Source organism: Oenanthe melanoleuca, chromosome 1 (assembly GCF_029582105.1).
Source record: "Oenanthe melanoleuca isolate GR-GAL-2019-014 chromosome 1, OMel1.0, whole genome shotgun sequence".
NCBI lineage: Eukaryota > Metazoa > Chordata > Aves > Passeriformes > Muscicapidae > Oenanthe > Oenanthe melanoleuca.
In genome coordinates, this window is record NC_079333.1 from 15,865,148 (window position 1) to 15,883,674 (window position 18,527).

Below are 18,527 nucleotides of genomic sequence, written 5' to 3' on the forward strand. Positions count from 1 at the left end.
GCACAGGACTATTGGTCTTATGCCTGCGGAAAGGCTACATAGGACTGCCTGTAATGAGAGTGAGCCAAGTGCTTAGCCTTGCCAAAGCACCAGCAAAAGAATTCCTGGAGCATTTGCAAACTTGAGTGCTTCTCTATTGGCCATAAACCAAAAGTGAAAAGAAAGCTGAAGCTGCAATTGTCTAGGCTCTTAGGATGTATAGGAAGAAACCGCTTCTTAAGCTTGGAACCAGGTCTAAAAAACACATGACAGCCAAGATTAACTTCAGTTCAAAAGTAGAGCTGGTTGCTTTAAAGTGAAAAAGCTGCTGACCAAGATTTATATCAACACCAAAGTTACCCAACAAAAACACAAAGCTGTAATTTTGAAAAAAAACTTTTATTGAAAAGTAGTGGAAACACTGGAAAAAGTGTAAGTTAACCACTTGTCTGTGTCTAAAATGCATAAAGTGAATTCCTGCTATACAGAAGCTCCAACATGTTAACAACATGATTAGCAAGTCTGCCTTCTCTCAGACCTCTGAAGGTGGCTGCACACACAAGCAGGCTGTTCTGATGAGTTAGAGCAGCCTCTCATAGAACAGAAGATAGGCTTGGGAGCTCAGCACTTTGGACACAGAGACAGGTTGTACGTGGGTATCACTGATGTGGAACCACTGACCTTTGACTGGCTCCATTTCTGAGGCTTTGAAAGGAAAAATTTAGGAGTAGAAGTTATTACAAAGAATTGAAGCAATCAGTTCTATTACTGTTCTTCAATAAGAAACATAGAGTAGAATCATAGAATCACTGAGTTGGAAAAGAACCTCCAAGATGCGAGTCCAGCCTGTGACTGATCACTGCCTTGTCAACTGGACCAGAGCCCTGAGTGCTACATCTGGTTGGTCCCTGAACACCTCCAGGGATGGGGATGTCACCACATCCTTGGACAGCTCCTTCCAATGCTTAACCACCTTTTTGTCTTCATTTCTTCCTAATGTCTGAGCTGAACCTCCCCTGGCACAGCTAGAGGCCATTTCCTCTTGTCCTGTCACTGGCTGCCCAGGAGCAGAGCTGCACCCTCACCTTGCTACACCCTCTTTTCAGCAGTTCTGGAGAGTGTAAGATCTCCCCTGAGCCTCCTTTTCTCCAGGCTGAGCCCTCCCAGCTCCCTCGGCTGCTCCTCATAGGATTTCACCACTTTCATTGCCCTTCTCAGAGAACTTATTGGCCATGGAACTACATGATCTTTAAGGCCCCTTCCAACCCAAACCATCTGTCATTCTGTAAGAAATAATTTGTAAAATATTTCTAATGATTTACCTTGAGATTGTCCTCGAAGGACAAGATCAGAGAGGTGGTTGTTCATAGCTCTCATTTTAACATAGGCAGTGTAGTGCCCAGACCTCATTGTTCCGCTGTGTTCAACAACTCCATAGAGAGAGTACAAGACCTTTGTATTCCCTTCAGCCACATTCTAGAAAACCACAAGTTTAGCTATGTCAGCCAGGTGCTGGGTTTTGAAGAATGTAAACTCTTTGATTTTTTGCTGATGAAATGGAAACTGATCATTAGATTCATGCAAGCACTACAGTTATGAGCAGTGAAATACAAGTTATCACGCAAAGTAACAGGTTTAACAAGCGTTCTACAAGGATTTTGCTAAGCAGCTTTGTTGTGAAAGCATGTTAGAACATGGGAAAGGAGAATCTGATTGTTTTCCCACTTACTTTACATTTAGCTGTACAGAAAGGAGCCAAGTCTATCACTTCTGGGAACTTGATATGCCTGTTAACCTTCTGCAGATTAAATCCAGCCTTAAACAACCAAAGTAGAGGGAAAACCCCATAATGTTAAAATGGAGCATAATAAAACCATGTATAGTTACTAAATGTTTCAGGTTAAAGTTTCAACAATACAAATTAGTTTTACATTACACAAAACTGGGAAAAAGCAATTTTTAAAATTTTCTCTGATGTCCAGTATTCCAGCATTATTTCCTTGCCCCTACATGCTGCACTGGAGCACAAGTTAAGATGGCTCTTCAGCTCACTCATACATTAATATAATGGTAGCAGAAGTGGAAAAAGAATCAGCTCTAATGTACTTCAGTAACTATGAGGACAACTCTTGCTTCGCAGATACTGTAACATGCCTGAGGATCTGATCTTAGAGCATTTGAACTGATGCAAACTGTGCTCCCACCTTAATCAAATAATCATCCAGTATCAAACTGGAAAAACAAAAGGAGATGATGATAAATGTTATTTTCTTCATATTACAGTCTCTTGGAACAGGCTACACATTTCCATTTTTATATGAAATTGGTTTGCATCTAATTAACGTTGCCTCCCTTATTTTTCAAGTATATTGACCGAAACACCAAACAGGTTTAAATTCAGAAGAGGCAGTACTCTCTCTTTTTCCTTTCCTCCTTCTCTCTTGAAAAGCTGAACCCCCAAGTTTAAAATTTTTCTACAACTTGAGAATAAAGAGGTAAATGACGTCAGTGTCTGTAAATAAAACTTAAGTTACTCTGCTTTCCTTTCATATTTCATTCTCTCCCCACAAGGCTCAGAATCCTCTCTTTTCCACTTCTGCCAAATTTTTACTTATTTGTTACTAGTAAGGGATCCTATTTACCTATACCTACTGAAATATATGAGCCCATGAACAGCTGTAATAGTAAGAAACCATTAATGTTAAGATTCTGCTTACTGTAGTAAATAGTAAGAATAATGAGGGGATCTGTTGTGAATACACTCACAAAACAGTGTTTTCAAGTTAATTAAGGGAATATTCTTTCAGGAAAACACACCTCAATACTTCAAAGACCACAAAACACAATGCTGCACACTAATGCCTTCCAAACTTTGGGGGAAAAAACAAGTGAGTTTTACAGAAAATAAAAATAACACTAGCATGTTTTCAAGTTAAGCTAGTACTATATGCTTTTGTAGACATATATATGTATCAGCCTGCTACTTACATGCTGAAACCTCTTTAAGTGAAGTGTTAAAATTGGAGGAGCCAGAGAGATGAGCATCTGCTTTTTGGCATTAGTATAAACATACTTCTTTTCACCTGCAGAAAAGAAAAATAGCCAAAGATTAAAACAAGTATTTTATATCAAAACAAATGCTACAGCACGAAATTTATTTGCATTGTTTAAACTGTTACAATGTCATCTACTACAAGAACTGAGAAGCTGAGCATTCCCCTTTAATATGATGAATGAAAGTAGACGAAGTTATACAAATACCACTTTAGTGCTAATCCCTCCACCCTTTACCCACTCAAGAAGCAGAGAGGGATATATTTAAAGTTTTCTTTTTAAAAAGTTTATCATACTTTTTATGTTGTTCTTTGGTCCACAATGCCTTTGTGTACACACATCACACAGTAGTTTATTGGTCTCGGTAAGTGTTTCATTACGGGTAAATTGATACAAACAATGATGGATTGAATCTTCCTCAGGGTTCAGCTCTTCCCTGTTGGCCAGAGTACAAAATGCTGTTTCGGGGTCATCTGTAGATACTTCGCATGTCTTGTTAGGAACAGGCTGAAGATCATCCAAGGTACTTGTGTCAGATTCACTGGCACCCAAGTGGAGTTTTGAAAAGTCCGTAGCAAGCTCTTCCTCATCTTCATTGTCATCATCCTCCTCTTTCAAAGACAGGTTGTCAAGGCCATTGACAAACTTCATAGGAGAATCTAAGCCTTCCACAGAGAGATCTGTGACAGACTCGTTTTCTTCACAATCTTGTTCTGGCTTTCCTGCATTTTCATGTCTGCTCTCTGAACTAATTTCTGAACTATTTCCCTGTATATTCAAGTCTTTCTGAGATAAGCAGTGATCTTCACAATCATGTGATGATTCCTCTTCTTGCTTCTTATCAAGAGTTTCAGAGCTCATTTCAGTCTCTGATTCTTGGTTGTACTGGACATCTCTCTCAGGCTGTTCAGTTGCACAGAGATCTGTCAAGGGAAGCATCTTTTCTTGAAGCTTTTGCTGCCGGCGTTGGCTCTGCACATTTGAATACATAATAAACAAGAGTACAAAAGACTAAGTAAGTATAAATTATATTTAGCATTTCTTGCCACTTCTTTATCAGAATGTTTCTTGCATGCCATAGATGCACAAGAGAGGAGGGGGAAGAATATGATTTAATGATCAGAGGTGATCAGTTCCACTAATAGTGAATTTATCCTCACTCAGATGTAGTTCCTACTGCTCCTTGTTACACAGTACTATCAAAATACAGCTAATATACAGCTTGCTATCTTCCTGATCTTTCTTGTGTCTGTATTCTAAAATTTTGTGAATATTCTTCCAATCAGTGACAGGAAAACAGTCTGATACAAATTAAGGCTACTTCAGACAGGCAACAAATTCTACTGGATATTATTATATTATTCCTACACAGCAACGCTCAAGAGAACATTTTAACAGCAAAGACATGGATATCATTGGTCTTTTCAGCTGTACATTTGAAGAAGAAATTTCTAAGCTGTCTCCTCCTTTATGTAAACTAAGGAAACAAAAAATAATTTCTTTTAACAGAAATAGCAAGCACAAAGTGAAATACCTATACAAACCCACCTTGGCTTGTTTTTTGGTCTGTTTCTTCATTTTTTTCTGAAGGTGTTTACTCATACCAGGGGGCTCATATTTCTGCTTGAGATAATGGTTATTGATTTTATCCTCTTCATCTTCAGATTCCTTTTCTTTGTTTTTTTTAATGTTTTCTCTCTTTGTAATTTTCACTTTCTACAAAAGCCAAAAAACCACAGAACAATCACAGAAATAGAGATGTTTTCTCAGTTTTCAGCTCAAATGTAACATTTTAATGATGTAACATACAACTAACTCACACCCTGATGTTAATGGCAGGAGTGCCTCACTCCAGAGAGTCCATATGAAACAGAATGAAACAGTATGAAAAGTAAGGCTATTGAAGGCCAAATTCTAAACTTGTAAAGGGGCAACATCACCTTTGCCTCTGACAGATCTCATTAACTGCATTGAAGAGTAATGTTTAACACAAGCAGAGACATTTTCAGTTGGATTGCCTGCCACAGAATTTGTTTGCTTCTGCTAAAATGAAAGTTGTTTGTGGTGGAAGTTGTGACCCCTTTGGCTCTGCGGGTTCCATTCTAATATTTATGAATAAGTAGTGCTACACAAAAAATCTGAAATATTACATATACAGATTATCAATACAAAACACAAAGCAAATCAAGTACTTTGAGTGTCTGGAGATTGATCATATAAGTATTCACATACTACCCTATCAATATTTCTTAATTTTATTCCATAACCTGAATATTAGGAGAAGTGTTCTTAGACTTGCGCAGGAAAATGGATTTAAAAAGTGAAAACAAATCCCCAAAGAACTCAAACAACCTGTCTGACTTTCCAGAGACAATTTCTGAGCCACAACTTACAGGATTGACTCTCATTAAAAATCTTACTTTCTATCTTTCTGTGCAATTTTGATTTGCTAAAGAGACTTTTAGAAAGAAGCTAAATTCTCTTCCTAATGACTGTACAGTAAGTGTTTTCATATAAACAAATAAACAAAAAAGATGAGAAGCACCTATGTACTGTTTCTTACCTGAACATCTAGTACAGGAAGCGACAAATCAAGGAAGGACTCATGGACCAAGGATACCTTTAAATGAGTAATCAAGACTCCAATTTAATTTTGTTTGGCAGTAGCTGGCGTGTGTCAATAGATGTATTTGCATGTTTGTATTCAAGGTTTACTTTTACTCGTGCACACAACTGTAAAACATAGCTCATTCACCTCCACAAATAGTTTCCAATGACCAAAAATCCAGCAGACACATTACGACAGAAATGAACATGACATACTTTTATGAATTTCAGGTATCTAGTGAGACTACACCCTAATTAGGGCCTAAGAGACTCATAGCTGTAATCTATCAATATTCAACTAGCCCATTTGCTAATACACCCAATTACTTCATTCTCAGAATATATTATCCCAGTAGTGCCATTTTAACTGTTCTCCTGGCAATCCCATGGTCTCTTTTCATTGTGGGAAAGGGGAAAACCCTGAATGAAAAATGAAAGGGCCCCATAACAATTAATTTGCTTTATGATCTGTACTGGGAATCTAGGAGAGAATTTGGGCAGAGACAGCTTGCTATTGCTGACCTCTTTTTCTGGAAGGCTTTTGAAAGGAACTGAAAGATTAACTTTAAAACAAAAGAGAAGAAAGATTCCAGCCAAATCATGCCCCTTTTTGAAAAGCATGCAACTAGTCAAGTGTTATTTCTACAGACAGTCACTTTGGGGTTCTCCTGCAGATTACAGGACATAACACTCTAGGTTATTCAGAGCAGGCAGTTTACTTACAGTTCTGCATTCCTCACACATAATTGTGCTGGTTAATTCTCCACCAAAGATTCGATCTACAAAACTTTGTATTCCCTTTTTCTTTTCATATTCTGAGAATTCAAAAAGTATATATTAAAGTTAAAAAAATTACATACAATATACTGGCAATCAATTTCATTACAGCACACCAAATAAAAAAGAAGAATATAACATACAAGGTGTATGATGGAACATGTTGGCCTGTTCTGGTTTCCTCAGGATAGCAAGTACAGCAAGATCCTTAAATTAAGAATCTTCTGTCTATCAAAACAATGGGGGTGAAAACACATTCCCCGAGCACAGCTTGATTAAACCATACCTCTACCACTTTTTCTCAATGCTTAAAAGCATTTCCTATTTTTTCAGAAGTACTGCATCTCAGTAAGAATTCCTGTTTTCTCTCAAGACTAAAACAACTATCTGAACTTAAAAAACAAGCACCAACTTTTTTCTGACAAACAAAACAATTTCCACAAGTTGTAATTTCAGAGTAACACAGTCTGAATTTAAATTGGCAGCTCATCTCCTAAGTCATGTTGAAAAATTTAAAAATTCTTGTGTTCAATGTTTGGATTTTTTTTATACTACTAGTAAGTAACAATGGACTGCATTAGCGGCTGCATAAATTATATTCACATAATAGTATTTTAATTTCTTACATGTCTGGATAACTAATCATTGCCCAAACATATTTTAATGTATGATGTCTACAGAATCAACTCTCTTATCCTGCTAAGAAGGAAATACCACCAAGTTCAGCAAGACATTTAAATATAGTCTAAAACTATTAAGCCTTTTACTGTAGGTACACACATACTCAAGAGGTGGCATAAAGTTAAATAAGTAAACATGTATCTTTTAGTTGATACTATTAATGTTACTTTATATACTTCAACAAAGAGATATTAGAAGTTAGTAATGGTGTGATAATTTATTTTACCTTTAATTTTCTTTTTAAGTTCTTCTTCATTTTGTTTGTTAGAGTCACTCAGCGCCTTTAGTATTCCAACACTTATTTGCTGAAATTTTCAAAACAAATACACTCTATAAAATTTCCTAAATGAATTCAGTTAGCTACTTCATTTTATGATGTGTTTCAGATGGTGGAAAAAATATGACCTTCACCAATTAAGAGAATAATACAAACAACACAAATACCTGCAGAACCACACAATAGTTCCTGTAGAAATCACAAAGAAAAAAATCAACTGAGAAGTTGCAACCATAATGTTCCAATTAGTATGTAAGAGAATCAGTCTAAGGATGAAACGTGCCTAAATTAAAACTGGCAAAAAGCCCCTACAGAATTTCTACATTTCTGTGGGTTCTCTCTGCTAAAATGCATCAAGTGAATGCTATGGACAGCACGACCATGGTACTGAAGCTGATATATCTCAGAAAGTAGATTCTTTCTCCCCTCAGCAGAAGAAAGAGTCTGGGTCTGGGGTATGAAGAAGAAAGGTATGCACAACTATGACTTTAGCACTCACCTGGATTTCTTCTGCTCTCATTCCATCAAGTAAATAACGAAGCAATTCATGGCTGTCTTGCTGCTGATAACCTTTGAATCGTATTGCTCTGTAAATGAAATTGTGAAGTATAACTGAACTCAGAGATAAGGCAAAAATGAGTAACACCAAACACACATGGACAAATTCTCCAGAATGTATGTATATAAAAGCAACAAGTGTCTACATATTATAAAAATATGATGCCAGATACTCAGTATGTCACTGAGTATCTTTCGTTTTACTGTTATTCATTTGTATTTTGCTCTTCTTTCAAAAATTGTTAAGTATTCTACAAATTTGATATGCTGTATTTTGAGCTAGAGATAAAAAAGAGGAAAAACTGACAGTCTTAAAACAACAAACATTTTCATACTCACTATAATGTGCAACTGTACAGATACTCACTTTTTACAAACCTGAGCAAAAAGTTCCTTAGGAGTCACTACCCCTTTTTTTGTCTCTTGCATTTCTGTCACAAACTGATGCATGGCTAGTGTTAAAGGACCTGGCTGATCTAGTTTTATTAGCTGAGGTTCCTGTTTGAAAGAAAAGCAACAGAGCTGTTTTGCCTTAATTCGGTGGCAGATTCTTTTGCAGTAAGTTCTTCCTTTTCAGTTCCTGAAAACATTATTCTCAAATACAAACCACAAAATTTCAAAATGGCAATAAGTCAACTTGACATGTGGTTTATCATGAAGCAATAGCAAAACTCATTTATTACTTAGCTCAAAGTCTGTATTTCTTGCCTTTACTAGGGAAAAAAAAACCAATTTCTTTAAAAAGGTTGTGCATTTTCTTTGCCGTCCCAATCTCTTAACTGTAATGACAGGTGTGTCATTTAATTTCCTATTTTGCATTTAGACAAGTAGCAAGAATGACATCTTTTCATCCTTTAAATAACATCATCATAATACAAGCACTCCTTCTACCACAGAATATTGAATCACTGCTCTTACACTCTAAACAAAATACCTCCACTGACTTCAGAAGCAGCTTTATGGAAATCAGTGGTGAAGCTTCTGCTGATTTTACACCCTAATCTTGTTAGTATTTAGCAGGAACAGCTTTAAAATTGACAGATAAATATTGCTTGTTTCTTTAACAGACTGGGAGATGAGGTCAAACACTACAGAGGTCAAAGCATATTACCATGCATAGCTCAGGTGACTCAATTTTAATTGTTGTGCCAGGCATTTTAGCTTCTTTAAGCAGCTCCCTCAGGACTGGAGTTTGTGATAAATTCTGTAGAACATAAAAGACAGAAAGAGATTGGAAAATGGGGACAACAGGAAGGGCAGCTGAACTGCACTAGTCATGGAATTTGTAGAAACCAGTTCAGCAGCAATTTATTTTCCCAAACACAGACTAAAGCGGTTACTTATTACTCTAGAATCCCCACCTGTGTTTAAGACTTAAAGGTCCCATATAGCTAATGGGACTTTCAATGCCCTCTATAAATATTACTTCATATTGCAGAAACCCTAAATATATTTTTCTTCTCAGACTGTTTGACAAGTGTATTTACTAATGTCTGTTTCTAAAAAAATCAAAGGATAAAATGCAGAGTGTGCATTTGCTTGGTTTAAAAAGTGTTTAAAAGTATATCAAAAGCAGTTTACTAAAATCTGCAAGAACAGTGGGAATTTTGCTTGAGTAAAGCTTCAGTATCAAGAGCCAAAGAGCACAAGATCACGTCAGTTTCAATACACATGAAAGTACAAGTTTATTCTACACTTCTTAGCTGAGAAGATCACACAAGATGGCAATTCCTGCAACATGCTCATCCTGGTTTTTTCATCCAATATTTAGTTTTGAATTCCTTTTGCTGAGAGACATTTTTATTTCAATAAACACCCATGATCTTTAAATACTAATCTCTTATAGTCTAAGAGGTCACAAGGGTGATGTGTCAGACCATTTCATATTTTTAAAAAATACCTAGAAGTTGGCATGCTTATTTAATGTCTGTGAAAAATGCTGTCCCTCAGGGACGAGGCAGTTTATTGTATTGCCCCTTAGAGCAAGTCTCAACCTGCAGCTCCATTTCTTCATATTTCTCTGGGCCAATACACTATTTTTAGAAAGAAGCCATCATTCCTGGTGGATTAAAAAAAAATCACATTCTAATTGTGTCACTGTAAAATGCTGGAGGCAGGGCCGTTGTGGCCTGTTTTTCATTTTGTTTGTGGCTTTTTTCCTATTCAAAGCTTTTCTAAAACAACAGCAAGTCCTGTGTACCTGCATCACTGCATTAAAGAAACATGTATTCCCCAAGTTACTAAGTCCTTTCACAGTGATTTCTCCATTAGCAGTTGAATGAGAATTTTCTTCTTTTAGTGAATCTTCTTTTTCTTGCTCATTTTTGCTGTCTTTTTCTACTTTTTTATTTTCAACTTTTTTGTTTTCTTGTTTTTCTACTGAAATAAAAACATAGCACATATTAACATAGTTATAGGGTATAGACTAGGAAAAATTATTACAATCAGCAGCAATCTATCATGTTTAGAGCTTATACATACGATAATTACTTAATTTTTAAATATAAAACAACTGGTTTAGGTTCTTAAATTGTCTAGGTAACAGAAGAAAAATAAACAGAACAAAACAACAAATCACAAACCCCCTGAAATGCCATTTCAAATCAGCAAGCAAATTAAACATCTCTTGGCCCACACGCCATTCATGCCAACATCCTCTGAAATTCTTCAAGTGTTATCTCAAATTTTATTCCTGTCAAAATCACCTATGTGAGGGCTTTCTCCAACATCCAACAGGCTCCCACTGTCAAAGATTCTCATATTCATTTCATGTTCACTTAAACAGATGATACTGAAAGGTTTATAGTCTTCAAGGCTAGTTAAAATTATTTTTCCTCAAATTATTTCAGTGTATTGCTGAAAATTTCAAGGGCCTGTTTAATAAAGCTGTAAGGGAGTTCCAAGCAGCTTTCAAAATAACTTCCAAACTGGTTCTGCCAGTTTGGCAGTCAGCTATTGATTAGGTTTCTGGTAAATAGGGCTGAGAGCTAATATCAACTTTAAAATCAAGTAACACAAGTTCAGAGAAAGCAAGGAAAACAGACAATATAATCTTAGGACAAGAAACAGATAGATGGACAACAACACACAGAACACATGAAACAAGCAACAACTGCACCCAGGTATTCATTGGTTTTCCAGTTCAAACCCAAGAAGAAAATTTTGGCAACTGATATTAAGTTCAACTGTGTGTTTGGGAAAGGCTGACCACTCAAAAAACTCCTGCACTCCCTGTGGGAAAATCTCAGGTGCTGTCTGAAAAAATTGAATTCAGCCAGCCATGTGGCACTGCTGGATGTTTGTGTTCCATTTCCCACACGGCCTGTGATTTCACTCAAGCGTTAGCATTTCTGACAGTCATTTGCTACAGGATTTATTTTCATATGCAAATTCTTCCAATTTTTCTAGTGGAAATGTCTTGTAAAAATCCGTTTTGCCATATGGAAACTAGGGGTTTTTTGCTGGGTTTGTTTTCCTTTAAACAATTGCATTTTTCAGATAGACTCAAGGCTGAACACAATATTTTAGAGTTCTAAAAGCATTGCAGCTGCCTATACTAAATGTACAGACAAAAGCTCTATATTACTCCTTCCATTAGGGTATGTTCTGCATCAGCTGGAGTCTTAGTCATTCCTGATACATTCACAAATACCCACAAAAAGACTTTAAAAAAATCAAATCAAATTATCCTTAAGCAATTTTTCTTTAGATCTCAAGACAGAATGAGCAACACTGATGAAAAAACACAGCGCCCTAAGTACTGAAAGTCAAATGCCTATTCGCAGAAAAACTGAATGTCACATTTTTAAACAAGTCACAGTAAAACCACCTTTATTTCCTCCTATTCTTGTATGTTTTGTCTGTAAAAGTTTAGGGGATGCTGAGTAAAATCCTGATCGAATTAGGTCTATGGGCTAGGATGTTAATTATGCTATCAGAATTGCGACAAAGAAGATAAAAAAAAGGGGGAGAAATTAGTTTTTCCCTTTACCATAAAGTGCTAAATCTAATTTGGTGTAAATTCTGGATTTATAGTTGTCTCCAACACTTAGGAGACCTTCTGATTTACTGTATCTATACTATGATTACTTACCTGCATGTGATGAGTCAATACCAACTTGTTTTCTAACAAAATCCACAGTCTGGCCCAAAAGTGCTGAAGTTTTATATGGAACTTCATTATCACATAGGTAGCACCTGTCTCCGCCGCCCCCAAAAGAAAACAATTAATCCTATTTTTTTTCTATTATTAAAAATCCTAAACTATTTACTTGTTTCATTATACAAAGTTATAAAATTACAAGGTTTAGTGTAAGATTTATAGGTCTTAGAAAATAATTAAATCTACTTAGCACAGAAATAAAACACTTTAAATTATCTTTAGTAAATTATTTGGTGACTGGCGGTTGCAATTTACAAGTATAAATTAGACTTCTAACATATGTGCAAGAAGAGCTTGGAAAATTTTGCCAAAAATCAAGAAACAAAGCTATCAAGCCCTAAAGGAAATGACTTATGCATATTATGGCATGGAAAATTTGAATATTCTAGCCCAGCAAATACTTAATTGTATTTAATAATCTGCTTTAGAGAAAATTGTGGGAGAAGCTGCAGTCATAAAAGCTTGAGAAGGGTAAAACCCTGACAGAACACAAACAGCTGAAGAAGTTTTATAAGTACTAATTTTGTAGTTCCACCCAATTAACTCTTTGAAGAAAAAAAAAAACCTGATAATTCTGCCTTTTGGAAAACACCAATTACAGTTCTTAGGAAGACATCAGGATTACCGTAAGTCAGACTCAATTTTCTGATATTAAAAGCAGAATAAGTCTGCAGCAAAATGTTTCCCCAAATTTCTAGCATCCCTGGCATTAGCTATAGTCATCACATTTCCTCGTATCTCATTAAAAAATTGGCTCAGCTTTTGGATCCCTGATTGTTTATCTATTGTCTATCTGGTTAATCATAAAAATAGACATCCTCTCTCCTGGAATAACAAAGGATAGTTACATCCATGGTGTGTTTTAACACCATAAACTTCTACCTGTCAAAAAAATTGTAGGCAACCTTGAAGGAATCAAGGGATTGGAAAAGGTTTTGTTAGTGATGGCTGTTTGATCAGCACTGAAAATGAGTACAACAGCACTTGTAAATCCATAAAAGCAGAACTTAGTGAATTCCTAGAACTCTCTCTTTCTTCTCAAAAACATGTCTTTAAACTCTTTACAGGTATTATTTATATCCAATTTGAACCATATGTGCATGCACACCACAGAGAGATTTGGTCACACATTCATATCATTAATAAAAGCAAAAGCAGTTTTGATCAGAATTTTTGTACTAGATCCACTGTGAAATACAGTTCTTGACTGTATTCTGACTGTGGGTTTGATTTATAACTAATGTATAGCCAATATATCAATCTTTGAATCATTTCTTAGGCAAGTTTGTACAACCAAGAAATTCCAGAATGAAGCCAAAACACCTTACTTTGACAATTTCCTCTGATTTGCAAATATTTTGATTAAAAAACAGGGAAAATAAAGCACTTCCAACCCACAATTTTAACATCAATCTAAATTAACAAAGAGAAATTCACTAGTTAATTAGTAATAATATTACTAATAATTTCCATGCTAGAATTCATTAAAACTAGTAATCATTACACAAAAGTGCTACATATGATCAAGTAAATAGATAATATTTTATAAAATGAACATGATCAAGTTGCAAAACCACGTTACTAAGCAAAACAAAAATTCTTTATGGTCAAGTACAGTATTTCTGTATAGCACAGTTTAGAAAATTAGGATTCCCCCTTTTATGTATATATGTAATGGTATAATTGCTTTTGAGAGAAACAAAAACTACCAGGGACATGGATTTTGTATTGCTTGATCCAGTAGTATCTCAATTCTAGCTGTGCTTCCTGTCCATACGTGGTGTTAAAAAATAGTATTTACCAAGGAGATAAAAGTAAGGTTGTCACTAAGTGAACATCGAAGAAACTTTCTCCCAAGGTCAAAACTTAAGATTTAGAGCTACAGATCAACATTTGTTTCCATGTGTCAGTATTCTGACCAAGTAAAAGCAGTAAAATATGAAGCCAACCACATCTACTAGTTGGTCAAGTTAAACCTTAATTACGAAAATTTTCTAAACACAAATTTTACAAGAAAGTAACACTTATTCTGCAAATCTCAGCAAAGGCTGCTGGAAATCACAGGTTTGGAAACTCTCTAATATATGCCTAGATAGAAATCTCAGAACCCACAAAGAAAGAGCAAATTATAGTCCAGCCTCTGTTGCCCTCCAGCTCTGTCTTGTGCTGCCTGATAAACTCACCACACACTCCAGTTGTCCAAACTGAGAACCAAACAGTGGGGATCTGATCTTGGTGTTTCATAATGCTTTAAAGCATGCTGGTCTGGAGAATTTCTGTCACAGCCCTACAATATTGATAACCACAAGTGTCACAAAATCCATTTGACTGTCAATGAAACAAAGTCAGAGTAAAAACAAAGTATTACAATCAAAACTTTTCAATTATGTTCAAGTAATTGGGATCAACAGATGGCTATCTATCTCAAAATACTTTTTTTCTGCAGATGGATAATTTACTGGGTGCAGAATAAAGCTGCTATGGGACTGAACATTTAATGAACAGATTCCAGTCTGAACACCTGAAAGAATGAAACAGAACCAAAACCTCTTCACCATGCAGAGTTCTAAATTTCATGAAGTAATGTGAGCATTAAGGTCTGGTAAAAAAATCACAGATTAGGAGCATTTTGATTTCCTCAGCAAAATGATTCAAACTTTCCAGGAAAACCAGACCTCAAGATGGTATTTTAGCCTTAAGCCTGCTAAATGCCTCTGGGCCATTTTCCAAATACTTCATTTGACATTTTTAAATCACAATCTACAGTATATAAAGTCATCTAGGTAGCACCATTTTCACAAAAAAAAAGAGGGAATATAAGAGTTTAATAGAAACTCTCTTGTTCCACTGTATTACAAGACACTGAAAGGTATTAAGACAAATTAACAACAAAAGAGATACCCTATGGCCACATTTTAGGCATAACCATATCGAAGTGCCTTCATCAGTCTCCTCCTCCTCAGCCTTCTCTTGTGTCTTACTGTCTGCCTTGCAGTCCTGACAAACATGCCACTCCACATTCTGCAGTGCCTTTCTCACATGCCCTTGGTCCAGTCCTTTACGAATATGCTTGCACACAGGTTCTACAAATTAAAAAGCACAAGAAAGATGTAGGGAGCATAACAAATGCAAGCACTGAAGACACAGGCAGCAATCCAGAAACTAGGATAGTCTAACTAAAAAATTTTGTATATTGGCAACTCCTGTTACAGTGGAATTATTCACCATGACCAGTCTTGGTTTAATTTGTGGCTTTACAGGTCTTTGTCATCATAAGATAACCTACTTATAGGGAAAAAATTGAGATGCCAGCAGCATCACTGATAACATAACTGATCTCTTTGCAGGAGAAAAAGAGGAACACTTACAGTAGACATTGACCCTGGCTCCAGGAAACAAAAAAAGGCCCCAACACCCCCAAGAGCCAAACCAGACAAAAGCAATTAAAAAAGACATCCATTAGAGACAGAAACTAACACAACAAGACCAGGACAATCAGGAAAACAAAGCAGAGTGGACTTAAACAGGAAATTTATACTTATATCAGGAAATTTATACAAACCACCACACCATCCCACCAAGCCTCCTCAAACTCTAAGTGCTCTCTCTCTCTCAACTAAATTAATCTGGTTCAACTCACTTCCCCAGATGGGATCAACAAAAAAAAAAAAGATGAGAAAGAAACAATCTGTGACTTGGCAGATAAGGTGATAGAAGTGAATGCAACACAACACAAGTAAAAACAAAAGCTACAATAACCAGGCTAAACAAGACAAAAAAAAAAAAAAAAAAAAAAAAAAAAAAAAAAAAGCACAGGTGAGATCCAGTGGGGCTAGGAGAATAAAATTTAGTATCTGGGATTAGGAACTATTAGGAACAGAAGAACAGAAAGGTTTTAATCAAAATGCACTGTGAGAGCTGAAGTGTCCATAATCAATACCAAATTAGCTGCTAGAATAAAGGCAAATTGCTTCACAAAAAGTGTTTTAGTCACAGCTCTTACTGCTAAAGCAAGAATCTTTTGCAACAAACTTTTCACTAGGAAGATGCAACTTAAGCTTGGCAGCTGACTCCACAAACCCTTTATATTCTGAATAACTTTACACAATCTGTACCAGCAAAGAACTGTGTGTTTGAGTTTCCTGAAAAACCAGACACTAATCTCAGTTTTCAAGACAGGATTATTATTTCCTTGCATACTTAGAAAAGTCACGACAACAATATTTCTTGTTAGACTTGAGTTTCAATTAAAAATCCAGATTTTGTAAGTGAGACTTCAAAGCCAGTGACTAGTGTGAAGGCCTTTTAATCAGCTTTCAAGCCTTCTTTGAGGTTAAAAGAAACATTATGTCCACAGACTTCTCCAAGGAAACATACTCATATCTGGAGACTCATCAGACTGTGCAGTTTTGCCTTTGATGCGTTTCTTCCCCATATTTGTCGTCTGTAATTGTTCCTAAAAGGAACAGTGACCTAACAAAGAAAAACAGTAAGATTAGAAGGCAGTTTTAGTTTTCCTTGCTCACTGCTACACAAGTTGCTTCTACGGCCAAGCTGTCCCTTGAGGTGAATTAATTTGCTTTAATATGACATTTTCAAAACAAAATATTAATTATATTTTAACATTAAACAATTGTAACTGTTGTACAGACAAGATCACAGTGCAAATTACAAAACCCAAATGATTTAAAATGTTAAATCAAAAGCATTGCACAAAATAACAACACATTTTTGAAAGTCCAGTATCAAAAATTCTATAAATCTTAAGGACTTAAACAACACAGGGATTTTATGAAAAAGAATTGGTTTTGTCCCAATTAAATATTGAAGCATTTGCGACCTTTTCATTTTGTTTACTGCAAATTCCCCATGTCTTTGATGAAGTCTGACACAACTAAAATACTTTTAACACGTTTGAAAATATACAGACAATGGGAATTCCGAATTTTCAATTTGTTTACTGGGGAAGATTTATCATTACCTTCCCCACATATGAATCAAATGATTCAGACAGGTGTGTTATCTACTGTACCTGAGGACCCTTCTCAACAAGAGTACTACACCAAGTGCTTGGCTTCAGATGGGTGGTTACCATACATGTGATAGAACATTTTTAGTTTCTAGTCTGCAGCCTCTGTACCTTACCTGACAAAAGATCATTCAAAAATCTCAGGTAAAATTAAAACTCAACATATGTTGTACAATGAAAACAAGGAAACTAAAAGGGTTCAAAATCAATTCTCTGCAATCTTTGCAGGCTAGCTTAACCCTGCTGTCCACCCTTCATGTAAACACAACTAGCACTAAATCTGTATTAATTCATCTTTCCAAATCCATTTCTTTGATTGTACTTGGTAGCACACCAGCCCCAGAGCACAACTGGCTGCTTGGAGCTGTCACAGCCAAAAAAAATTAACCCAGACCAAGAGAACTAGAGAGAAAAATTAAGCAGGGGAGAGCTTAGGCATGATACACACAGAAGACATTTTGTATGAAAAGCCATTTACAAACATAAGCATGTTTGCATGACTGTGCTCTTAGGGTTGGTGATGGCCACTTCATCGAGAGCAAAATTACCAACTTGTGCAACTTAGCATTCACTTGTTCAATAAAAAACCCACTGTTCATCCTACAACCTTCGTCTGCAGCACATTTTTCTGGAAAGAGCTACAACGCTTGATCTTGTATAAACAACTTTTAATTAATAAAATCCTTTCCAAACTGTCCTTACGGCACGGACACATGGGGCTGTTAATTTACGCCACGTTGTGCCTGGGCAGACTTGTCCGACAGGCTCTGCACCAGCCCTTCCCGGGCACTGCCCTCACGAGGAAATGCACAGCCGAAGCGACTCAAGAATTTCATATCTTTTAACATAAAATAGAGCGGTCTGTAAGGGACCAAACGCGCACCTGCGTTTGACTGACACCCTGGAAAAAGCCCTCAGAGGCTCGCTCGGGGAGCCCCCGGGTGTGAGGGCAGCAGGCCGGACGCCGCTGGCGCCAGCCCGCACACCCCGTGCGGCGGGCAGCAGGTGAACCCCGGCCCGGCGCCCCCGTGACCCCGCCCTGCCCGCGTCCCATTGGCCCGCGCCATGACTGACAGCTGCCGCAGCCAATCGGGAGCCCCGTGCCTCCCGGCCGGAGCGGCAGCTGCAGCGCACCGGCGGAGCGAGTCCCGGGCTGCGAGGAGAGTGGCGGAGGCGGTAGGAGCGCGGCGGCGGCGGCCCCGGGGGGCTCCAGTCCCTCACCTGCCTGCGCGGCGGGGCGAACGGCTTGGTGGTGCATGACTCCACCAGACGGGACAGACCTCTCACCTCAATCACCGCTGGCGCGGCGGCGGTCACCGGCTGCCATGCGTGTTTCCCGCGCGCTGCATTGTGGGGCCGTGACCGGGGGCGGGGCGGGGGGCGCGCATGCGCGGGCGCCACGC

At 37.2% G+C, this 18,527-nt stretch overlaps 1 protein-coding gene across 8 annotated transcripts; it reads right to left on the minus strand.

Annotated features, from left to right (window-relative positions):
• Window positions 1-357: 357 nt before the first annotated feature.
• USP16 (ubiquitin specific peptidase 16) lies at window positions 358-18,494 on the minus strand. Of its 8 annotated transcripts, none has more exons than XM_056499512.1 (18): window positions 18,346-18,494; window positions 16,473-16,568; window positions 14,997-15,178; window positions 14,279-14,382; window positions 12,027-12,130; window positions 10,134-10,312; window positions 9,045-9,137; window positions 8,301-8,431; window positions 7,875-7,962; window positions 7,325-7,403; window positions 6,364-6,455; window positions 5,597-5,653; window positions 4,582-4,749; window positions 3,330-4,005; window positions 2,968-3,062; window positions 1,709-1,795; window positions 1,302-1,455; window positions 358-684 (listed from the first exon to the last, which is right to left on the minus strand). In XM_056499512.1, the coding sequence occupies exons 2-18, from the start codon at window positions 16,528-16,530 to the stop codon at window positions 560-562; spliced, it is 2,472 nt and encodes an 823-aa protein (XP_056355487.1). In that variant the 5' UTR covers window positions 16,531-16,568; window positions 18,346-18,494; the 3' UTR covers window positions 358-559. The 8 variants fall into 8 exon arrangements, with proteins under 8 accessions (XP_056355487.1, XP_056355494.1, XP_056355503.1 ...); XM_056499519.1 differs by having other exon boundaries at window positions 18,412-18,490; XM_056499528.1 differs by lacking the exon at window positions 18,346-18,494 and adding an exon at window positions 18,008-18,150.
• Between the last annotated feature and the right edge of the window lie 33 nt (window positions 18,495-18,527).

Excerpts from the sequence above, each read along its gene's own strand:
- USP16 (XM_056499512.1), bottom strand. The coding sequence starts at position 16,530 with ATGGGGAAGAAACGCATCAAAGGCAAAACTGCACAGTCTGATGAGTCT. Across the intron at positions 1,796-2,967 it reads ACTTAAAGAGGTTTCAGCAT|GCTGGATTTAATCTGCAGAA; the intron begins GTAAGTAGCAGG and ends TGGTTGTTTAAG. Across the intron at positions 1,456-1,708 it reads TCTGTACAGCTAAATGTAAA|AATGTGGCTGAAGGGAATAC; the intron begins GTAAGTGGGAAA and ends GTGGTTTTCTAG.